General features: G+C 33.4%; 2 protein-coding genes across 2 annotated transcripts; both read right to left on the bottom strand.

Moving 5' to 3' along the window:
- Positions 1-2831: 2831 nt before the first annotated feature.
- On the bottom strand, positions 2832-11732 carry LOC134273429 (4-hydroxy-2-oxoglutarate aldolase, mitochondrial-like). Its single transcript, XM_062755621.1, has 7 exons — positions 11393-11732; positions 10752-10880; positions 10409-10536; positions 7858-7992; positions 7167-7263; positions 5584-5717; positions 2832-2900 (listed from the first exon to the last, which is right to left on the bottom strand). The coding sequence occupies exons 1-7, from the start codon at positions 11634-11636 to the stop codon at positions 2832-2834; spliced, it is 936 nt and encodes a 311-aa protein (XP_062611605.1). The 5' UTR covers positions 11637-11732.
- A 1757-nt stretch (positions 11733-13489) lies between these two features.
- Positions 13490-17563, bottom strand: LOC134273427 (spliceosome-associated protein CWC15 homolog). Its single transcript, XM_062755620.1, has 6 exons — positions 17375-17563; positions 17033-17136; positions 16660-16739; positions 15576-15674; positions 14930-15042; positions 13490-14470 (listed from the first exon to the last, which is right to left on the bottom strand). Exons 1-6 carry the CDS (start codon positions 17503-17505, stop codon positions 14344-14346), a joined length of 654 nt encoding a protein of 217 aa, XP_062611604.1. The 5' UTR covers positions 17506-17563; the 3' UTR covers positions 13490-14343.
- Positions 17564-24624: the final 7061 nt, after the last annotated feature.

The following is a 24624-nucleotide window of genomic DNA, read 5'->3' as shown; positions in this document are numbered from 1 at the left end:
CGCCGATATCCATGAAAATAAAGCAGTCAGGTGTGACGAATCTGAAGAGTATACCCTGGTGTTGATATATCGTAGATAATGATATCGAAAATGGCGTATGCCTATTTATGAGTCGTGTTCAGCTTTAATGATAATATAACAACCAAGCTCTATGATAAACGAGATGACTCTTACTTTTCTATCGTCAACTTCTCTAACCAAAAGATACAGCAATACCTTCATCAAACATAAAGAGTTTATATATCTCAGTTGATTTTTTAACAATTAAGTATGACAAACAAGTTTCATCAGCATTTAAATTTATAAAGTTGATATTGTAAATTCTATGGTTGATACATGGACCTTGTTAATAAAAACAATATATCATAGAGGCAAAAGCTGACTGACGTTTTTCATACAAATTGTTAGTTCATTGTTATAAGATTTAGAAAAATTCTGCTTCATATGAATACAGATATTAAAATAGGTCACTAAAACGTCAATCAGTATTGTGTGTAAATGATAAGTTGTATTTGCTGACGAGGTCATTGTATCGACCATAGAACTTACGAAATTATGACTTTAAAGGAGACTGCTGATATTCTTGTTTCATCAACTTGCTTGTCAATAATTTACTTCTCGTTTTATAAAAAATCATAACAGAAATGCTCTTGCGTATCGAATCAACTGAGATATATAAACTCCATATGCAGGTGATGATGGTATAAAGTCATCACGTTTATCATAGAACTTGGTTGTTAGATTACTTTTGTCTTTTTCAAGCAAAATATCCAAAATGAAACAGATGTGTCAGACTCTGGGGTATCTTTTATCTCAAGCTCACCAAAATATACCGTATTAGACATTCAAAGAATAGAAGTTACCTTTGTTAATTGATGATGCGTCCTTGAAATATCTTCCACACAGTTTCATGTATTTCCAGTATGTCTATGTTGAGTTTGGGTCCCTAGGCCTACTGTTAGGATTATAATCTATTACATTGTTAAACATCAAGGGTTTACTTTAAACTTGAAATGATCCCGGATTCAAAGTTTTAATAACCCCTGACGCTGTGAGAATGAATCTTTTATAAACATTACTTTCCATAAGAAGTTATATAAAACTCTTCAATTTAACTCAACTCAGTATAACAAATTAATAATTAAAATAACATCAAACGTGTCTTAGCAATGTCGTCATTTAAATGACTATTTAATTAGACTCAATATCTTTTTAATCATTTTAATTTGGGAGTTTTTCAGTATATTACGTTTTTTTTTTTTTTTGTTTTTTTTTTAAATATCTGTACATAATATCATGAAAAAAGCTTACCCTTTTCTTCCAAACCGCCAAAGTTTCTTACTATGAAAGCAATAACCGGTATAGTCAGAGAAAGTCCGATCAGCAATAATATTTTTGGAAAACTTCTTATTCTACTTTCAAAAATGGACAAAAACTCAAAACGTCTGCAATACAAATTTCTGTTATACTTTCATAAACGTGCTTCAATGTCCACCAAACTTTGGTTTTCATTTGCCTGTAATGCTTTTAACTTATTCACAGTTATTAAAGCCCATTCATAAGTTTTGTGAGAAGGGTGTTGAAAGAAATGTATTAAAGTACTTTCGATTTTTTCAGGCTTCTGTTAGATATTACAAAGTCCTCTGTGTGAGCAAAGTCAATATTTCTCACTTTAAATTGGAAATTTCTTATGTTATCTCCCACTAAAAAATATCTACAGTTCTGTAATAGAAAGCATTGTTTGAATGTCATATTTGAAAGTTCCCGCGTCACGGACATATATACGACACAGTTCTACCCTCGCCTTCGCATTTCATTCCCCGACAGTAAAGATACGTCAATGTCCTGCCATTTCACTTTTTTTCTATGTGAGGGGAACCGCATAAAATTTTCTATTTCATCTTTCCACAACACAAGTCCTGCACCACTGTTTCCTGTCGGTAAAATGTTTGATCACACGCGTAAAAAAACCGTTGTTGATTAACTTTCTCTTCAAACGTTTGTAGACATCGTCCATTTTTTCAGTGGTCAACAAGAGTTTTAAGACCAACAGTGGAATATTTCAAAGTTTGGATCAAAATAAGGAAATTTCGCTTCTTTTTTTGAGTAATAATCCATTTTAAGTGAACTCCTTTTCAACAGAATTAAAAGGATTGAAAATTCAGTCATAAAAGGCGCCCTTTTACGGGTCATGTTAACTTTTCGGTTCATCAAACTTTGAAAGACTTCCATGTGTAGTTTCAATATAAACGATCAATGCAATCGTTTAATTTGTCTGCAGTTATACTGAGCATAAGTAAAAGGATTCTGAAAGAAATTAAAAATTGAACTAAACCTGCCCGTTTCTCTCAAAAAAAAATGGAAGCTCATTGACATAAAAACAAAGCAACAAAAGACGAATTAATCTAGAGAGAGAAAAAATATACAAAACAATGTTTTTATTTTAAAAGAATATATTTTCAGATAAAAAAATTATCTCTTTCGAATCTTATACAAACATCAAAAAATAGATACTGATTACAGAATATACATTTTTCAAGCCTTGTTAGCTGGGACGAACTCCAGGAACAAAAAAGCTGAATCCTCCAAGTCAAGATTATATTGACATTCAAGATAATGATGTTCAACTGTATTAGATAACATGTTTTAATGTCTCCATTCACAAATTTTTATATGAAACACTTCAATTATAAAAAGTATATACTTCAACCAATACTTTTATTAATATATTACAATAATTACAGTAAAATTTCATGTGAGAAACCCTGAGGATTTGAACACAGTCCTCAATTATTTCCTGATAAGTTGTGATTGGCTGAAATGGTGACCTTTTACTGGGCCTCCATTAGTAACCAAACCACTCCATGGCAACCTTCAGGTGAAAAAAACCTCTTGGTTACCTAAAAATTTCCATTTCAATATCAGAAACAAATAGGGTATAAATGCTTTTATGAAACTGTTGAAACAAACATAAAGTTCCCTCAACATACATTTTTACATGTGTAAATGTTGTTCAGTATAAGTAACACACAAATCTGGTATTGCAGAAATAATCAACTAATGTAGTGTACTTGATACTTTTGCATCAAATTAATTAATTAACATGTATATATATACTCAACAAAAAGTAAAAAAAACCCCACATATTCAGATTTAACATATAAAAGTTTTCAAGATTAAACCTTAACTTTTAAAAGTTTATAAGAAATCATGCAAAACACTATTTTAATGAACATGATTAATCAAGGGAAATAATTCAACAATAGGATTCTTTAAAGCCCATGATGTACTTTAAATAGGTCACAGTGTTTCCAATGATAAAAAAATAGTTGTTCCATATACTTTTAAAAATTTCTTTGATGAATTAAACAATATGCATTTTTTTTTTTGTTGAGTATATATTCATTTTATATACACAGATCTTAAAGGTGCTTAAACACAGATTTGAAGTTAATATTTTTCTCAAATTTTCAGTATAATATCAAAACTTAAATGTTCATTTAACCTTTCACATGGAAATATAATAAAAGACATTTTAATTTGGAAATTTTTGCCAACACTAAAAAGAATGAATTCTTATAACATTGTGATCTTTGCCCTTTTTAAACAAGGATTTTTACTTTTTTAATCAGAACATTGACATCCCGTAAATCTGGAAATTTTTGTTGGAGATAAATTTTTAGCAAATTTGCGATTTCACTTTTATTTTTTGCAAAAAATATTTTTCTTAAAAATAAATTATCAATAATAAATGTAAACAAAGCAGTTCCTTTGCAAAATTTTGAAATAAAAATTAAACAGTAGCTTTTGGACCCACGTTCGAAAAATAAAATCTTTGAAACGTAAAAAATTTCCAGATTTACAGTATTTCTGTTATCCTTCAAGATAAGAGGATATCTATATATTCAACAAATCAGAAAAAATACACCAAGACAAGAGGCCCACGGGCCTTATAGGTCACCTGAGTATTGTGTAACAACTTTCAAACAATTAAATTTGGTTCGTGTTTAAACCGGAGGCCATGAAATTCACAATTTACAATTTTGAAAGAGGCACCATTGCATATCATAATTATTAACAATAGCATGCTTACTCTATTTACTTAACACCCAGAGGTAGATCAGAGTAACAAAGAGAAAATGCACTTCCATTTTTACTATCTAATCAATAGAGCCCCGACTTAACACCAGAACCCCTGACCCTGGGGCCATAAAATTCACAATTTTGGAAGAGGCACTCTTGCTCATCATAACTATGTGCTTAGTTAGTTAATCTAATACCCAGGAGCAGAGAAGAAGATTTTCAAAGAAATAATGCATTTTCACTATATAATCTATAGAGCCCCGCCCTAACACCAGAACCCCTGACCCTGGGGCCATAAAATTCACAATTTTGGAAGAGGCACTCTTGCTCATCATAACTATGTGCTTATTTAGTATATTTAATACCCAGGAGCAGAGAAGAAGATTTTCAAAGAAATAATGCATTTTCACTATATTATCTATAGAGCCCTGCCCTAACACCAGAACCCCTGACCCTGGGGCCATAAAATTCAAAAATCTGGAAGAGGCACTCTTGCTCATCATAGCTATGTGCTTAGTTAGTTTATCTAATACCCAGGAGCAGAGAAGAAGATTTTCAAAGAAATAATGCATTTTTACTATATAATCTATAGAGCCCCACCCTAACACCAGAACCCAGACCCTGGGGCCATAAAATTCACAATTTTGGAAGAAGCACTCTTGCTCATCATAACTATGTGCTTAGTTAGTGTATTTAATACCCAGGAGCAGAGAAGAAGATTTTCTAAGAAATAATGCATTTTCACTATATAATCTATAGAGCCCCGCCCTAACACCAGAACCCCTGACCCTGGGGCCATAAAATTCACAAATCTGGAAGAGGCACTCTTGCTCATCATAACTATGTGCTTAATTTGTTTATTAAATACCCAGGAGCAGAGAAGAAGATTTTCTAAGAAATAATGCATTTTCACTATATAATCTATAGAGCCCCACCCTAACACCAGAACCCCTGACCCTGGGGCCATGAAATTCACATATCTGGAAGAGGCACTCTTGCTCAACATAACTATGTGCTTAGTTAGTGTATTTAATACCCAGGAGCAGAGAAGAAGATTTTCAAAGAAATAATGCATTTTCACTATATAATCTATAGAGCCCCGCCCTAGCACTAGAACCCCTGACCCTGGGGCCTTGAATTTCAAAATTTTGGTAGAGGACTCAATGCTCATTACATTCATGCCAATAGTTTGCCTGCTTGATGTCCAGGAGTAAAGAAGAAGATTTTTAAAGATTTCATTAATTTTAGTGGTTTTGGCCCCACCCCTCAGGCCCCAGGGGGGCGGGGATCATAAAATTCACAATATTTGTTCCCCTCCACCCATAGATGCAGTATACCAAATTTGGTTGAAATTGGTTCAGTGGTTTCAGAGAAGAAGCTGAAAATGTTCAAATGTTAACACACGACGCACGACGGATGACGACGGACGAAAACGGATAGCAATAGGTCACCTGAGTTACTCCGGTGACCTAGAAATAACAATGAATGAAGTTAACTCACGCATGCATTGGGAGCGACAATTCTCTGCTGTAATATTGTGGCTTCCTTCATCTTTCCTTCTTTATACAGCTGCTCTAAATCACAAAGTTCCTGTCCCAGCATGTTAGCTGCCCCACACACCCCACCCACACAACCTACAAAACAGAGTCATACTAAATCACAGAGTTCCTGTCCCAGCTGCCCCACACACTCCACCTACACAACCCACACACTCCATCTACACAACCCACACACTCCACCTACACAACCTACAAAACAGAGTCATACTAAATCACAGAGTTCCTGCCCCAGCATGTTAGCTTCCCCACACACCCCGCCCACACAACCTACAAAACAGAGTCATACTAAATCACAGAGTTCCTGCCCCAGCATGTTAGCTGCCCCACACACCCCGCCCACACAACCTACAAAACAGAGTCATATACTAAATTACAGAGTTCCTGCCCCAGCATGTTAGCCGCCCCACACACCCTGCCCACACAACCTACAAAACAGAGTCATACTAAATCACAGAGTTCCTGCCCCAGCATGTTAGCTGCCCCACACACCCCGCCCACACAACCTACAAAACAGAGTCATACTAAATCACAGAGTTCCTGCCCAAGCATGTTAGTTGTCCCACACACCCCGCCCACACAACCTACAAAACAGAGTCATACTAAATCACAGAGTTCCTGCCCCAGCATGTTAGCTGCCCCACACACCCCACCAACACAACCTACAAAACAGAGTATCAGACAACCAATTCCTACTACATAACAACAAATCATTGCTAGTCTCTACAACACAACCAACCTACAAAACAGGGTTTTCCCTAACAACCAATTCTACATAACAACAAATCATTGCTAGTCTCTACAACCCCATACAAACAACCTACAAAACAATCACACCTAACAACCAATTCCTACTACATAACAACAAATTATTAGGTTATCAGATCAAACATACATAGCTTACAACATTAGTTATATCTAGTGTATCGGAATCTACACACACAACTTATAACACACAACTGAAACTGATGTTGTAGATCCCAACATTGCAACCTATAACACAAGTTTATCAGCTTTAAAAAAAAAAACAACCTACAAAGCATAATTGTTCCTGATTCCATATACATCTACAATACTTTCAACACAGTCATATCTAGTGCACAAGATATTTATACAACCTAAGACAAACTGGGTTTTTTTTTCATGTATGAGATCCCATTCACACATCATAGAACATACACTGGTATCAGACACAGAATTCTATATTCCAGATCCCACCAAGACACCAACATATAATTGTTTCATTTGAAACAAATCCAATCCTTAAGACTTTTAAGCTGTAAAAAACCTTAAATTGGCTGACCAAAAAACTTAAAACAATAGTAATTTTACTAGTACACATACATTGAAAATTTAATGACTTTTCCATTTGTGGTATGGAGGAAATGTGACACATACACTTTAGACATGTACTTCATCAACTGAGTCTTTCTGGTACTGGTAAATCTATCTGAACACCTAACACAAGCACAGTATTCAGTCTATGTACTCAGGAGTCAAATGCAAATAATACATAGATATACAAACCCACAAGATAAGCTGGCAGCAAGAATCCAGCAGACCCTGCCATTATCTGGAAATCTTTACCCTGGGTCTTGTACACCAAATTAGCAAGCTTTGCTATCTGTAAAAAAAAATTAAAAGGTAATAATATCAAGAATTAAAAAGTCAGTTTTCAGATTTTACAGTCAATATAAGTCTAAGCAGTTCAATTTGAGCTAAGAAGAAAGATTGTTAAGAAAACAAAATCTCTGCATTGCAATGGATATATTTCTGAGCAAAGAAAATGCCCAACTAAAAGTAAGCCTTCAATGTCAAAGTCAAAGCAAGATATCAAACTTTAAAAAACATCTTTTTGTCTTAGTCTAAGATTTAATTTTTTTAAGAAATAGATGCTAATGTGCTAAACATCTGATATGCAAAATTCTAACTCTATAGATATTGTACGTCAACAAAGAAACTAATGCATAACATGAATATCCTTATCTGATTTGCAATATTGCCAATCAAAAGTTATATTTTTCTTCACAGATTTATTAGGAATGATTCTGGGTCTAAATACAAAATTTCCATCATCTGTAACCCATTAATTTATATTGTTTTCATTTTTTAAACAACATAAAGAGGAAAACAAATTTTGATTGCCAACAATTCGAAGAAGAGATTCTCATTTTGTATTTGAATCCATTTCAATCCTTATTTTTTACAGAATACTTACATCTCCCCCACTGTCCTTTAGTCCAATTATATTTGGGTGAGAGGACAAGGTTATGATGACTTCTGGGTCAAGGTCAATGCCTGTGTTGCCTGGAACACTGTATAAAAGTATGGGTATCTTACTGGCATCAGCAACCTAGAGTTCAGAGATGGTGAAATACTGTAAATGTTCATTTATTACATTTGCCTTTATACTATATTTAGCAGCTTAGGCAAAAGGCAGCACAGGCTAAATCAAGTACATCACTAATATCAATATTACATGTAGATTAGGACGTTTACAACTAGACATGCATTCATTGACCACAAAATATCTTACTAGATGTTAAATGTAATATATTACAGTGCATGTACCACTTTAGATGTTCAGGATTACTTTTTTACATAAACATCTGACAAAAATAGTGCTTTAGATTTCAAAAGGCACATGACAATGGTAAAGAATTCCAGTATACAGATATAACTGCAGAACTGAGTTATGGTTTTATCGATTTAGTCTTTGACCATAAAGCTACAGATCCTGTAATGCAAAAAATGTGCCATTTACAGGGCAAGATTTTTTTGCACTGTTTGGGAGGATTTCTCCACTTTCCAAAATTGGTAAATCATCTACCTTTCATCCCCTAATTTCAGACACTTTCATAAACCAGTCTGTATATTTTATCCTCCTCTCAACCCTTTATAGTATTCTCTACAGGTGATAAACTGGCTTGATTTGAGTATTGTCTGACGAATTGCAGAAAATTCTAATTCAAGCGAGTTTATCGCCTGTAGAGGCGACTATAAAGGGTTGAGAGGTGTATAAAATATGCAGATTTATTAAACCAGAAGTCTCTGTCGAGACTGTAGCTCTACTGGTTTGTACTTATCAAAAACCATTGCACTGTTTTATGTATCTCTGTGTAGTCTACTTGTGTGCCAACTTATTTTGAAATCAAACTAAAACTGTAGAAGGAGTAGCGTTTTAAAGGAATTTCACAGAAAATTCTATTTTTAGTAACCATGGCAACACTGTTCATCGAAATCAAAAACCGATATACAGAATTATGCATCTTAGTGTAGTCTACTTGTGTGCCAGGTTATATTGAAATCAGACCAAAACTGTAGAAGGAGTAGCGTTTTACAGGAATTTCACAGAAAATTCTATTTTTAGTAACCATGGCAACACCGTTCATCGAAATCAAAAACCGATGCACTATTCTATGTATCTTAGTGTAGTCTACTTGTGTGCCAAGTTATATTGAAATCAGACTAAAATTGTAGAAGGAGTTGTGTTTTACAGGAATTTCACAGAAAATTCTATTTTTAGTAACCATGGCAACACCGTTCATCGAAACCAAAAACCGATGCACTATTCTATGCATCTTAGTGTAGTCTACTTATGTGCCAAGTTATATTGAAATCAGACCAAAACTGTAGAAGGAGTAGCATTTTAAAGGAATTTCACAGAAAATTCTATTTTTAGTAACCATGGCAACACCGTTCATCGAAATTAAAAACCGATGCACTATTCTATGTATCTTAGTGTAGTCTACTTGTGTGCCATGTTATATTGAAATCAGACTAAAATTGTAGAAGGAGTAGTGTTTTACAGGAATTTCACAGAAAATTCTATTTTTAGTAACCATGGCAACACCGTTCATCGAAATCAAAAACCGATGCACTATTCTATGCATCTTAGTGTAGTCTACTTGTGTGCCAAGTTATATTGGAATCAGACCAAAACTGTAGAAGGAGTAGCGTTTTAAAGGAATTTCACAGAAAATTCTATTTTTAGTAACCATGGCAACACCGTTCATCGAAATTAAAAACCGATGCACTATTCTATGTATCTTAGTGTAGTCTACTTGTGTGCCAAGTTATATTGAAATCAGACCCAAACTGTAGAAGGAGTAGTGTTTCAAAGGAATTTCACAGAGAATTCTATTTTTAGTAACCATGGCAACACCGTTCATCGAAATTAAAAACCGATGCACTACTCTATGTATCTTAGTGTAGTCTACTTGTGTGCCAAGTTATAATGAAATCAGACCAAAACTGTAGAAGGAGTAGCATTTTAAAAGAATTTCACAGGAAATTCTATTTTTAGTAACCATGGCAACACTGTTCATCAAAATCAAAAACCGATGCACTATTTTATGTATCTTAGTGTAGTCTACTTGTGTGCCAAGTTATATTGAAATCAGACTAAAATTGTAGGAGGAGTAGCGTTTTGAAAAATTGTTTACAGACAGACGGACAGACAGACGGACAGACAGACAGACAGACAGACAGACAGACGGACGGACGACGGACGCATTACTATCGCATAAGCTCTTCTGGTCTCTGACCAGTAGAGCTAAAAATGTGTCTAGCATTATGGAGGGAAAGGTATATGATTTACCAAAGTTGGAAAGTAGAGAAATTATCCCAAACAGTGTGCAAATAATCTTGCACCATAAATTGCACATTAAATTTTTGGATTACGGGATCTGTAGCTTTATGGTCAAAGACCACATTTAAAATCATAAGGCTATAGATCTGCAGCCAATACAGAATTTTTAGATATGAACCTTTGTAAAATGGATGATCAGAGCCCTGTTGTGCATGCCATTCTTGTAGTAACTAGGAGTGACCACTAGAGCAGCGTGTGCTCCTACATCCGCCATCTGATTGGTCATCTCTATTGTATCTCTGGTGGCTATAAATAAGACAAAATTGTTATTTTATAAAGCATTAGAATTTCTGCAAAACATCAAAATTATGAAATTCTAATCAAATTCTTCATAAATATCATACGTATGTTAAATGAAATAAACACAATATACATAAACAATCATTTTCCATAGTGTTCAGAAACAAATCATGGATCTATATATCCTACGAATATTTGGTAAAACAGTACATTGAATTTACATTCACATCCAGAGCCTGCCATGATGACCTTGTCTGAGGTGGCTGTCTTAGCGACGTATTCCACGACCTTGATCCTTTCCTCTGGTGTCTGATATACATATTCTCCATTGGACCCCTGTACAACATAACCTACAAAACATTATCTTACAGATGTTATATAAAGACAACACAGTAACCACACTCAGCTATAGAGAATATTATCATAATTCTTTGTGCTTCTCAGTATACTGTAGATCACTTAATTTTCGCGAAACCTTATTTTCGCGAGATAGTCATCGACATTTTATTAGCGAGACAAAATTTTCACGAATTGTGGTCATTGCTCTATATAATCTTAAGGAATTCTATTATACATGAGAATGAAATTTTAGCGAGCATACTGTCTCGCGTAATTACGCGAAAATAAAGTTCTCGCGAATAAAAAGTGATTTACAGTACTATAGTCATATTCTCAAGCCACAATTAAGATCAAAATCTTAAATTAATTGTAATTATTAGACAGAATTATTAGGTGAAGAAATGTGCACACTACAACATAAAGAATATGGTTTATCCCTTTGTAAAAATTCTTACCAGTTGTCTGACATACACCTAGATCTAGTTTGTTGCTTGACCTACATCAGTATACACAATTATCTTACCCCCAAACGGTATCTTATTCCACTTCTGCATGTTTTCAGTCAGTTTGTCGTAGGCTACACTCTCGTCCTTGTTAAAGGGCGTGGCAATGGGTGGGTAGATACCGCTGACATCCACCCGCCGTGTCCCACCACTGGAATGTCTCACAACCGACATCAGCACAGCTGACGGTTTTAAATGTTTCCCATGCAGATGAAACCTTGATCGCCTGCAAAAACCGACAAGACAGTTCGCCACTCGCTTCATTTTAGTGGATGGTTGGACACGGATCGTGTTTCACTCGGCCTGGATGGGTATTCAGTTACAGATTTCTTTTACATTAATTTACGGACGACCTCTTGGGTAAAGTAAACATGAAAGTGAAACTAGAGATTTAACTTCCGGTAGTCATCATGCATGTGGCGGGAAATACAAAATGAGATCGAAAAAATAAAGGGCAAGAACTCGTACTACTCCTCCCATAGGGAAATCGTGCAGCATTTTTTTAAACAACGTTATACATATTCTTAGGTCTACTGAACATTAAATCAAAACACGAAAATCTTTTCTAATGACATAAGTTATGTACTTAAAAACAAACTTGCAAAGAAAAAATGTTTTCACTCCTCTCGATCTCTCTAACAATCAAAGCAATCATTGTGTCGCCTGCAGAGCAGACAGGCACTACTAGGAATCACTTTACCTGCCGTCTGTCTGTCCGTCAGTCAAACCTTGTATCTCAAGAACTGCAAGAGATACGGACTCGATATTTTGCACATTTATTGCTTGGCCTTATGACATTTGTAAATTGCCATGGTTACCGACCTTGTGACCCTTGACCTTGTCCTTTGACCTACTTTACCAGAAAGTTAAAAGTGCCAATATACAGCATATTTAGCATTTATAACATGTTTATCAATATGAGCTCATAATACACTTCACTGAAACTTATGATATTCAGTAATTACCACAAAAACTAATATATTATGAAAATACATCGGGATTGGGATCGAGATCCCACATCGGATCGTGTAGAGTGACAATTGGTGTAAAGACTTTAAAACTTGTATTTATAACACATGAAAAATGATAATTATTTATAATGATTTCAACTTCATTATTCATTTGAGAGTTGAGAATCATTAATTTTTTGATTGACAGACTCTATCACAGTCTCATATTATGTGTGCATGTTTTTTGAGCATTTGTGAACTATCATGCTAGATTTTTTTTTTGGCATGAAATACTGTTAATGCTAGTGGCAATTATAAATGGCTTAGATTAAGTTGCATCTTTAAAGATTAGCTAAAAGCAGGCGATACATGCGTTCATTGGAACACTTTAGTTTTTAAAAAGGGGATTGTTATCATATGTTTGGTGAAATGATCTACAACTCTTTATAACTTTTCTCTCTCTCAAAAAAAAAAAAAGAAATTTAGAGAATGATCATTCATGATACAGTCCGAGTGTATGTTATAATATGCTTTGGCCATATGGTTTCACCTCTTATGTACTTCCAAGGTTAGGATTGGAAGAAAACTCATGAAAAATAGATTTTAAACTAATAGTTAGTGCAATCTTAAAAGCTTTTTTTATTCTTAATTAAATAACAAACTAGATAAATGGTACAGGAGTCTGGTTGACAAACATATCAAGCTATTGTTGTTCAGATTAAGGATGTGATGTTGTTGTTATACTCACTGTATCTCAGTATTGATATCTACCTCCCTTAGCATCTCTTACTAAGACAAACTCATTTAACTCTACTTTTTACTGATTAGACAAGACAAAGTCTCCTGATATTATTTTTTTTTAATTAAAATACTTTTAATATTCCTTTAGAATTTGAAAACAGAATTAACAAGATCAAAATGCTGATTAATTTTACATATGATATAATTCCATTCAAATATCATTTGTTATTAACTTCATAATATAAAAAATGTTAAAAAGTGCTCTCATGAAAACTTGTTGCGGCATAGAGTGCCGTTTAAATTTTCTTGGAATTACCATACCCTTTTTATACTACATGTAGTAAGTTTATTTCTCTTCACAGTAAAAGTCATGAATCAAGAGGCCACTTCTGATGTCTATCTGTACATTTCATATTCATAATACAACAAAAACAAAATGATGCCAATCTCACAATATTATCAAGTTTTATTATTACAAATATTATAATCACACATTTATATGAAACTGATTTTAAAAATGAACAAATTGTAAAAGCATAAGTGATCATACAGTTAAAAAAAAGATACCTGACTACTAGACAACCAGAAATTGGTCAGATTTTCTGATTCATGAAGTATTTGTATAAAGCTTAATTAACATATCAATACCAAGTTTTAAAATGCAAGAAATATCAATTTTTAAAACAGCTCTGCTGTCAATTCACAACTTATAAATATTTCTAATCATATTTTTGAAATGTGCCTTAAATTACATTAAAATTACTTTTTTTAGTAGGATTAATTTTATACCTATGTTGTTTATAGGGCTACTGCAAGTAAAACTGAAAAAGCATTTTCTCCATCGATATGAATGGGGTTTTTTTTTTTAAAGAAACACACTTGTAACAGCAAATTTGTGTTTTGATAATATGAAAAAAAATAGAAAATTTCCAAAATAGTGCTTACACACAGTTTGCTTGAAAGAATTGCCTTGAGTGGGTCCTTAAACTCATATGCTACTTTCATCGGAAACATGTAAGACAACAATTTTTTTTAGTCTATACATTTCATATTGATAAAGTAATATGTTATTAACTGAAAGAGACCATCTTTCAAAAGCCTGTAGGATTCTGTGTTCCTTCAAGCAATGTGACATGTTCTTAGTCCTCCATTTACCGGTCACTCTGTTTTGACACACATAAGATTCTCTAGCCATTCAAAGAAGACCTCACAGAACAAATCAGCTGCTGTACTTTGTAATTTTAGCTCTTTATGTCTTCTTATTCACATAGAGATTCAATTTATTTCACATATTTCTCCATGAATTTTTTGTGGAATTCTGATCTCAGGGTGTCATTAATGAATGCACTCTTTTTTTTATCGTCTTCTCCTTTAGCACAGTTCTTAAACACAACATCGTCGTCCCACCTACATCAAAACAAAGCAACATTTTAAATCAAAATTAGCAGTACCTAATCATATCCTCTTGTCGCATTCTTAGTGTTTTCCTTCTCGCAAAAAAGTATGAAAATCATGCAGTACCAATTGCATTATTTTGTAGGTGAATTACTTAACTTTCAATCATCAAGTATCTTCTATTATTCATCAGAATGACCCATTTTAACTTATTTTCAGTGTATTAGGATTTAAATAGCCTCTTTTGATGCAACTATAGTCTTCAAAATATTAAACTGAAGGAATTCATAATACCCTGTTCTTTAGACCTCAGAAACTCTCTAATCTCTGAACTGCTATATACTTTCGCTTGACTTTGACTCCCTAACCTCTGAACACTTTGTTCTATACCTTCACTTGAGTTTCTTGACTCTGTTATATATACTTTTGCTCGACTTAGACTCTATAACCTCTGAACACTTTGTTACAAACCTTCGCTTGACTTTGAAATCTGTGGCATTTTTCTCCTGCTGGTTTAGTAGGGGATTCCCCTTCAGAATATTCTCGGTTCTAATTCTCTCCTCCTCTGCTTTCTTCTCTGCATCCTAAAAATTCAATACAACATGCATCACCAAGAAATTTAAAAGAAATGTCAAGTAACCTTGACACATGTCTCATTGGACCTGCATAGAATGGTAACTTCCATGACCTTGTGCAAATGGCCCTGAATCAGCATCAATGCAAATCCTTAGGATATATTCAATATTTGTGTCAATTATGAATCGTAAATAATTTTCCACCATAGCATAATTTTATAAAATATTTTTTTCAGCCATAGACAAACTTGACCAATTGACAATGAGGTGAAATAAGAATGCATCACATGAACACAAGAAATTTTCTGTCATGTTTGAGCTTTTTTCCAATTGTATATAAAGTAAATGATGAAACAAGTTTACATTTTTTCTAAGAGTGACCTGGCATTAAGCTTTATCACTATGGATGACAGTCACTAGTATGACACTTTTAGCATGGCAGACAGACAGGACTTTGACACCCCAAACATTTTATGGTGTAGTACTTACAAGTAAACTTCCTTAAATACTTCATTCTCATAATATATTACAAAGCAATTTACCATTCTTGCTTTTTCATTGGCTCGTTCCTTCTTGATTTTCTGGAGTTCGGCCATTAACTCAGCTGTGTCATCTTCATCATCAGAAGACTCATCCTCATCCTATAAAACGTAAGTCTGGATCAGTCAAAATCTAGTGATATTTGAAATATTAATACAAATTTCAGTATTAAAAAAATCAAAGGGGCATTAACAACATGGAACATTGTTTGGGAATAAAGACATTTATGAATATTAAAATAGCAAAAATACAAATCAAGAAATCAATGCATGGAATTGTCTTTCTTGATTTAGTTAACAATATTCCATGTTTTGTAAAAATCACAATGAAAATTGAGATGCATTTTGAAAAGAAGAAGGTACAGTTTTAGCTTAATTGTGCCCTAAAAATTTAATGTTTTCAAAAAGTTTTGATACTGGCTCAAATATTAGTTGTCATAATGAGTTAATGACTAAGATAGATCAGGAAAGAATATGGCATAAGGGAGTTCCATTCCCGAAATATGACATTGATTTGATGCATTTCTTTATTTTTAACAGAAATTCCTCAAAATGACCTATTCCAAGGGTAATTTTCCTTCAGAAAATCCACAGTCATCGCCCACTTTAATTTTTGGATATGTTTTGCAAAATTCAATGAAAAATCACATATCTTAAAATCTTTGTGGGCGATGCCTGTGGACAACATTATCTGACAGAAAATTTCTTTAAAAATTGGTGTCTTCTGCAACTTTTCAAGAAAATACAGGAAAATGCCCGTTTATGACGTCACAAATAGCATTTAGATAACATGTGAGAAAAATAATTTGTACTACTTTTCTGCATGGAATTTCAATGAATCAGAAAGCATGAGTTTTCATTTTTTACATCAGTTTCATGTTTAAGAAAATCACAGGGCAACATTTGTATTGACACCATAATTGGCTCTTTTCTTAATGGTCAGACAGAGAAACAATAGAAAAATTGATGGTGGACAAGGCAAAAAGGAAAAGGAATGAATGCATGACAATTTAAGTAAAATTTTGTTGAACCGATTTACGAACATTTTTTGATCATACACTAGATATTAAAGTAACACAATATTTACCTCTTCATCGACTGGGTCATCTGCATCTAAGTTAGCTGCAGGAACCTGATCTAGGCGAGGCCTCTTACTGCTGCCTGATTCTGTAAAACAAATATTTCTTCATGTTTTGGTTACTTTTATGAAGAGTAACTCACTGCATATACCAGGATATTTGTGATTTTTTTTTATAGTATTTCAAGTTGCAAGATGTCATTGTGAATTATTTTTTTAAATTACCTTTTAAAACACAATATATGCAAGCAAATAACAATTATAATTTCATACTTTGCTGACATCAAATTATGACATTTCTCCCTGTAATATTTGTATTTTAAATTCATTTGTAAACTCAGATATTTTACTGGACCAGATTTATGGTACAAATGACAATTACCCCTGTTTCTATCCCGCTTCTCTCTGACAGTTCTTTCCCTCTCATCTAAATCTCTTCTGAAATCACGGCCTCTAAGTTCCTCTGTTGTACCTTGTCCTTCCTGTCTGTAAACACAAACTATAAATTACTACATGTGTCATTAATTTAACAGGATTCATGGTTTAACCCTTTCCCATTGACTTTAGCTTACTTCATTATAATCATTGTCCAAATTTGAATTAATGATAATATTTTTGTCTCGATGAATTTTAAAATATTTGCATCAATTATGTCAAGATCAAACAAGTACAAGGTATAATTTTTACTGCTGTTTCAAACAGTAAATTCTGACATCCTTCATACCTGTATTTGATTTTGGTGTGCGCTGGTAAATCTCGACTTGAGTACTGTTTGGACAGGGCACTGAGATCCCCTTCATTTTTCCCTCTACCACCTCTGGCCGGTTCAAATGTTGGACGAGCTGCTGTTGTCATTTCTGTTCAGTCTGTACTCTGTAACAAAAAAGACAACTAACATGAAAGCTTGATAGAAAAATTTGCTAAATTCCCATACTTTGGTATGGGCTCTGCTTTGACTTTCCTAAGACATAATGCTTGAATAATCCTCTTGGATTTGGAGCCTCTACAATACATATTTTAGGTTAATAATAATCCAGATGTTCTCTAGGACATTTTTGAGGAGAAAACGATGTTTTCGCGTTTCAGTATTTAATATATTATTTAATGTATAAATTTAATTAAATATTTAGTAAAAGCCGGGAGCAAACCCCTGTGGTCACATTTTTAGGAGACAGAGGAATCTCGGGCTAAACAGAAGCTTGCATTTTTATATAGATGCTATCACACAAAGTAAGAAATACAAACAGAAAAGGTATTCTCAAATTACTTTATAAAAATGTGACATTTTTACTAACACTGAGACTGCTGAGTTACAAAACCAAATGATAAAAACAAGGGAAAACTCAGTGACCATTCTCCATAGGGAAAGAATGGTTAAATGCCCATGAAAATCCTAACATCACCGAGGAGAAAAGAAAGTATTCAGAAATTCCAAAGAAGATTTATGTAACATCAAACAACTGCATTTCATTTGAAGTGGATCGTACGTACCATTTGGTCAAATTTATAATAAAGTAAATATGTTTTTTTCTGTTCACAGACTTACCGGAAGAGATAATGTAGCCTTTAAATAAAACACCCAAACAAAAGAATCTTTTCTTTTGACTGCACACGCATTTACAAGATACCCCAGATCAGCAAAACAAGCTTAATGTTATCGTATGTTAATAAGAATATTGTTTGAAAGTTAATGCCACATTTAAGCGATAATGGCATTTAACATTTGTTTAGAGAGTACAATATAAATATAAAACCAAACCAATCTATTTTCCGGATTTTTTAAAGACTGAACTTTATAGGGGAAAAATCCATATAGAAATACGTTGTCAGGTCCAGAAAATGCTCTGCCAAGTTCTTATCTTTCTCCTTATAAAATAAACACTGTTTTAAAGGAGAAACTTCAGATATATTGTGATACGGCATATTCTCATCTAAATATTGTTTTAACATTTAAACTTTACTTTTACGACTTTTCTACACTTTATATAATGATTTCTCACGATAGATACATTAACCTTTCCCTGAACATTTTCTACAGAAAAAACATAACAAAAATGTGGGACTCTCTTATTTCTCTCCCTTTTTAGCAAATCCAAAGGGGGGAGGGGGCAACCCCCCCCCCTCCCTCTGGATCCGTCACTGATTACACTACAGTTAAATTTTTGTTTGTGATTGAAAACAAAAGGACTTCAAATTTCACTGCAGAAGTAAACGTATCTCAATAAAATTGTAATTTTAACATAGAAGTGCTTTATCTCAACTCATACTTCGAAGAAATATTTTCAAATAAGTGAATTAAACGATCGAAGATTCCTCCATTTGTACATATTGTGATAGAATTTAGTTTATAGGTGGAAATGGACAGCGTCTGAGTGTGGGAATGGTATAATTAACTTAGGTTATTTTTTAAATTTATTTTTATATCTTCTCTTCAACCTCCCTGTTTGTTAAGAAGATCGACATTTCTCTCCATAGTTTACCCATCTTCTTTTTTCAATTTTAATTCAATGGGAGTTGGGGGGAGTGTCAAATTGCTCATTCTTCGTGGTATATTGCTCTAGAAATTAAAATTGTACATTATTCAAAATGAATGCTATGAAGAAGTGGTAAAGTATATAAAGTACTCCGTTATAATATTTATCTCCTAGTTACAGGGACGTAGCATCGTTTTTTTTTTTATTTTGTGGAGGGGGTGTTTTGTTTTTGAAAAAAATAGGAGGGAAAGCTACAGAAAAACCTGAAAATTGGAGAAAGAAAACACCAGATTAAAAAAATCGGAGAGGGCTACGTTATTGCAGCTACTGGAATGCAAGCGCATATAGCATCAGTAGGAGGGGGTTTGTCCCACTTTTTTACGAACATAACTTTTCACGATTGAAAGATTTATGTTCATTGAAAGGTCGGTAGCGCCCCCCCCCCCCTTCCACATAAAATTAATTCACCACCTCCCCCCCCCCCCCCCCCGCCTCCCGACGAAATATATGGGATCTTCGAGTTTGGATAAGTCACACCCTTTTTGGGGTTGTCAGGTTTTTTTAAGGTAAGTTGACATTACTTTGATCTGGTTGGCCCCCTCCTCCACTTTCAAAAACGATGCTACGTCCATTGAAATACAGTGTAAAGATTTACCATTGAAGTGTTGAAGAAGTTGAAAATAAAGTTGTAATTAACCTACAATATAATTATGTTCCCCAAACGAAGTTTGGGAACATATTGTTTTTACTTTTTCTGAATGTTTTCTTTGTTCTCCGGTACTTTTTTGTCCGCGAGTGTTCTCGTAAACTACTCATCCGATCTAGGTGAAACCTTTTTAGGGTCACTAGGTATGTTATGTAGATGTGCGGAACGAAGGTCATTTTGCGCGCACGTGCGTGCAGGTGCGCGCACGTGTAACACGTGAAATGACCAATATAATAGATTTAGCCGTAACTTTTTAAATATTGGATGAAATGCTTTGAAACTCATAATATAAGGATATAATAGTAGTATAGACATGATGACATGGTCAAAATAGCAAGATCTCACGCGCATGCAGGTGCCCTTCGCTGCGATTGGCTGAAACTTAAAGTCTAAATATCTATTTTGTTTTCTGACAAAATCCTTTGAAATTTTGAACATAGTCTTACATTATGAAGATCTACAGCATGATATATAAGAATAATCATGAACGCACGCACATGCACGTGTGCCGCAATCTGATTGGCTAAAACTTTAAATGCCTACAACTTTCTTGGTTCTCAATAATACAGGGTGAAATTTCAAATATGAATAGATATAATGATTGCCTACATTATACTACTATCAAAAGTAAATACATGGACGTGCATGCACATGCGACCGCACACAATGTATTAAAAGACAGTATACTTGAGTGTTTGATGTTCATGCAGAATTAAGAACTTCTAAATGTCAAGACATGTAACATACTGAAGCATGCAGATCTTTTGACCCTTGACCTTGAAACTGAGGTCAAGGTCACTGGTAACCTGAATAAAATGTTGATATTAGCTATTTACCAAAATCACCTTGACCTATGAACTTGAAATCGACCTTAACCTTTGTCCTTGACCAAAGGGTATAAAGAAACATGAAGTACATGTACATGTATCTAGAAACACCTTTCAGAGTTTATTTCGGTTGGCAGGTTAGAAGTTAAAGAGGTGATGGTTTTTTAATAACCTTGACCTTTCATCCAAATGTCACAATCAATATTAAGTTCTTTGAGTAAGATACAAGATTCAACTCCAATGTTAAATAGGTCAAGAATAAAAATACCCCCCCCCCCCCTCCCCCCGCAACAACCAAACAAATCAAATTAATGGCAACGTAGAGAATCACTGTTAAACTCAAATTACACCTCGGACCCACATAAAATTTCAGGAAAACTGCAGAAAAGAGCTCGAGAAAAATGTATTAAAATATTTTATTTGAGTTTCCAAAGTATATAGAAATTATTAATTTATACGGAAAAAAATTACAAATCCTGTCGTGTTAAAAATTAAAGTGCAGATGAACAAAGTTGGTATATAAGCCTTTTATAGCCTATTTATTCAGATGTCGTTAATAGCATTCAATTCTACTGATTTGAAATAATATTTTAATACCAAGCATCCTTTGTTTATTTTACCTTTGAAATTTATTTGAATTTTTTTTTTAGAATTTCGCAATCCCCAGAAATAGCGATTTACATGTACGCTCCTTCGTAAAATAATCAGGTATTTGCATTCATGTAAAAAATATTAATAAGAAGGTGTTAAACAATACTGGTCACATTAGCTGACACGAATGTCTTTTTAAACATCTCTTGTAAACCCCAGAAAGTAGCCCCCTATGCATTCGAAAAAATAAATAGTTCCGGTCAAAAACCTTTATATATTTATTTACAAAGTATATAAAATTTACTAGGCACAGGTATCAGAGTTGTCAAAATGGCTTGAGAGGAAATATAAAAAAAAATTCTGAACAGAAAGGAAAAATCCCTTTTCCACGTATGGAACTACTATTGAATAAGTTCATTTTGATTGGTTAGCTATTGGCGTGATACCCTTAGTCGACTTTAACTCTGCCTTGTCGTAGGAATAAAACCAACTTTGAGCCCGAAGTTAAAATAAGTAGAGAAATAAGATTTGAATCGATACATTAAAAAAAGACATATGTTTGAAAAATGGTAACTTTATATATGTATTTTTTTTTCTTTGATCCGTGGGATAGAAAGATATGTTAATCGCTTAACCAACATGCAATAATCATCTTGCATATGTATGTACATGTACGTGTGCGCGCATGCAAAACGTAAAACTATATATAGTTGATATCATTGTAACTTTTTATTCTTAAATGAGTCCGTAGATACTTAGCATATTTATAAAAAAAAGTCTTAGAGGAATAAGGCACGAAAAGGGACATGGGGAGCGTTTGGGGAACATCTGTAACGGTCCCCGTTACAATTAGCACTAGTTTATATCTTTGTTTCAAATGTCCATATCCGAGTTTGTCACTATAGTTCACAATAATAATTAATGATACATTGTGTAAATATTAATTAAACTTAGATCTTTCTATTCTATTCTAATTGTTTTTTTATATATTAATAAAGCAGTTAGACGTATTATACAGAATATGCCATTTTAATGGATTAATCCCAAGATATGTTGGATTTAGCTTATCATCTTCTGCGCATTTTTCTCAAGGAATACCTGTGTAGTAAAAAAAATCAAACAATTGTTAACGTCGATCTAATAAATCATCTGCTTTTATGATTTAAGTTCTGTAAATTATTTCAGTTTTGAGTGTGTTCCAGAAAATATTAAAATTCCTTCTCACGTGACTAGGTGAACTATTCCGTCAATGTTATTCTTCGACCGTTATCATTCCGTCATTTACTCTCTGAGTGGAAATGTCAACAGCACGGAAGGGGCATTTGGAATGTAGCAGTCTATGAGAATGAAGTGTTTTGTGCTGGCCAGTGCTTTGACTTTTTTGGGATTTGTAACAGTTTGTAAGACTGACCTGGATTTATACCTGGACGCTCATGAAACCTATCGTCTGCTCGGTAAGTGGTTATTTCTTTCCAGCACTTTTGGTGCCATGAATCAGAAGTTGGTAAAAAAGAAAACATCATTGTCTTAGGGCTAAAGATTTAATAAAGAGTTCCCTATAATGAATATAGGATGTACGGGGATGCAGATTGACGACATGGAGCTATGGTTTATGATGTATTTGAGTTTTGTGTTGGTTGGTAATGTTGAAATCATGTTTACTGTTTAGAAGATTTGTTGATATGATAATAAGCACTCTCTGAACACTCTGCTGCCGATGCTGAGTAAAGCCGACCATCTCCCCTGAGGGTAAATAACTCCTTTGTAAAATGGTGATATCAAAAGCCTAAAGTTTGGTTTAGTCCCATCCTCTGAAAAGTAGCTGTATTTAGAAACCCATTATTTCATGTCAAAAATAACTGATTAAAAAAAAACAAAACTTTCATTAGTGGGTGTTTTTATGCAATTTCTTAATTTAACTTTGACAAGAATAGAAACAGCTAAAAATCATAAAACAAGCTTTGAAAATAACACAACTTCTGAAGACTACATCATTTTGATTTAAGAGCAAAACAGTTTCTATATTTTTATTCTTTAAATTTTAATATTGATTATATTTGATAATAAATATATATGTTTTATATTTTTTATCAAATGCTAAGAAATAATTGATCCAATAATTAAACTGTTGTCCTTCCATTACTTTACATGTAGCAAGTAACCCCTGAATGTAACTTTAATTTAATTAATTTTTTTGGGGGGGGAGGAGGGGGGCATTTAATGATTGAGAAAGTTTACATTAAAAGTTTTGCTGAATCCATTTTTTAAATTTTATTTATTGACAATTTGAAATATTAAAAACATTCAAACCTTCATCTGAATTTTTAAATATGTCATGTTAAATTGAATAATACTGAGCATGCTGGAAGACAGGGAAAAAAACTCTATTTCATTTATTACTATATTTTTGAAATTTAAATTTATAATAATAATATATAATGTAAATTTTTAAATTTGCAATGTATCAGATATATACATAATCAATTCATAGATCACAGACAGGGGCTGTCAAATCCCATTGCCCGTTGCTGGGGCTAGTTAATTTTAAAGGCTGGCAAGTGAATTTTTTACAGGCACTTGTCCGGGGCAAGTGACTTTAAAAAAATCAATCAATACATATTTTAAAAAAAATGTTAGGCTTATAATTTTACACCAAACAAAAATTATTTTGTTATAAGTGTTGTCTTTAATTTATAGTTTACGGAGGGGCAAGTAAAAATTGAAGTAGACCAATTAAGTGAAATATGCCATGCACTTGCCCGTGGACAAGTGCTTAAAAAAATCTGTGAGCCCCTGAGAGAAATGTCAAACTTACATATAAATTAATCTAAATATTATCAAAGGTACTTGAAAAATTAATCTATTTAATATAATTATATATATATTAATATGTTAATTTTATCTATGTATTTATATTTAATTTTAAAAGTGTCCTAAGATTTTTTTTCTAAAGTAAATCTGGATGCATGTGCAATCTACAGTAAAACTCGGTTATAAGGAAGTCACAGGGACCAATAAAATTACTTCGCTATATCCGTAATTCGTTATATCCGTATTAGGAATTCGTTAAATATATGTAGCTGGGGATATAAGATAACTTCGCTATATCCGTAAATTCGCTATATCCGTGTTCGTACTAAACGAGTTTTGCTGTACACCTAAATTCCCATTGCTATGAATGGTTCTCCAGTCCTTTTTCTGTAGACATGTTTGTGTAAATAATTAAACCAGTTTGCTAAGTCAATCATTGATGTTTACCCAGTAATTCTCCTCACTGATGCTGGATTAGAAAAGATTAATCCTCTATGATTGCAGACAGTTCACCTGCAATTCATAGAATTCCTAATAACATTTTTGTTGGAAGTGATTTCATCAT

The sequence above is a fragment of the Saccostrea cucullata genome, unplaced genomic scaffold (genome assembly GCF_032062105.1).
Source record: "Saccostrea cucullata isolate Sc308-1 unplaced genomic scaffold, CSIRO_AGI_Scuc_v1 ctg7851, whole genome shotgun sequence".
NCBI classification, from domain to species: Eukaryota; Metazoa; Mollusca; class Bivalvia; order Ostreida; family Ostreidae; genus Saccostrea; species Saccostrea cuccullata.
This window is presented reverse-complemented; position numbering and strand designations above follow the sequence as displayed.

Excerpts from the sequence above, each read along its gene's own strand:
- LOC134273429 (XM_062755621.1), bottom strand. The coding sequence starts at position 11,636 with ATGAAGCGAGTGGCGAACTGTCTTGTCGGTTTTTGCAGGCGATCAAGG. Across the intron at positions 10,881-11,392 it reads GAATAAGATACCGTTTGGGG|GTTATGTTGTACAGGGGTCC; the intron begins GTAAGATAATTG and ends AATGTTTTGTAG. Across the intron at positions 7,993-10,408 it reads TGATCATCCATTTTACAAAG|GTTGCTGATGCCAGTAAGAT; the intron begins GTTCATATCTAA and ends TCTGAACTCTAG.
- LOC134273427 (XM_062755620.1), bottom strand. The coding sequence starts at position 17,505 with ATGACAACAGCAGCTCGTCCAACATTTGAACCGGCCAGAGGTGGTAGA. Across the intron at positions 15,043-15,575 it reads CCAATGAAAAAGCAAGAATG|GATGCAGAGAAGAAAGCAGA; the intron begins GTAAATTGCTTT and ends TTGAATTTTTAG. Across the intron at positions 14,471-14,929 it reads GATTTCAAAGTCAAGCGAAG|GTGGGACGACGATGTTGTGT; the intron begins GTTTGTAACAAA and ends GTTTTGATGTAG.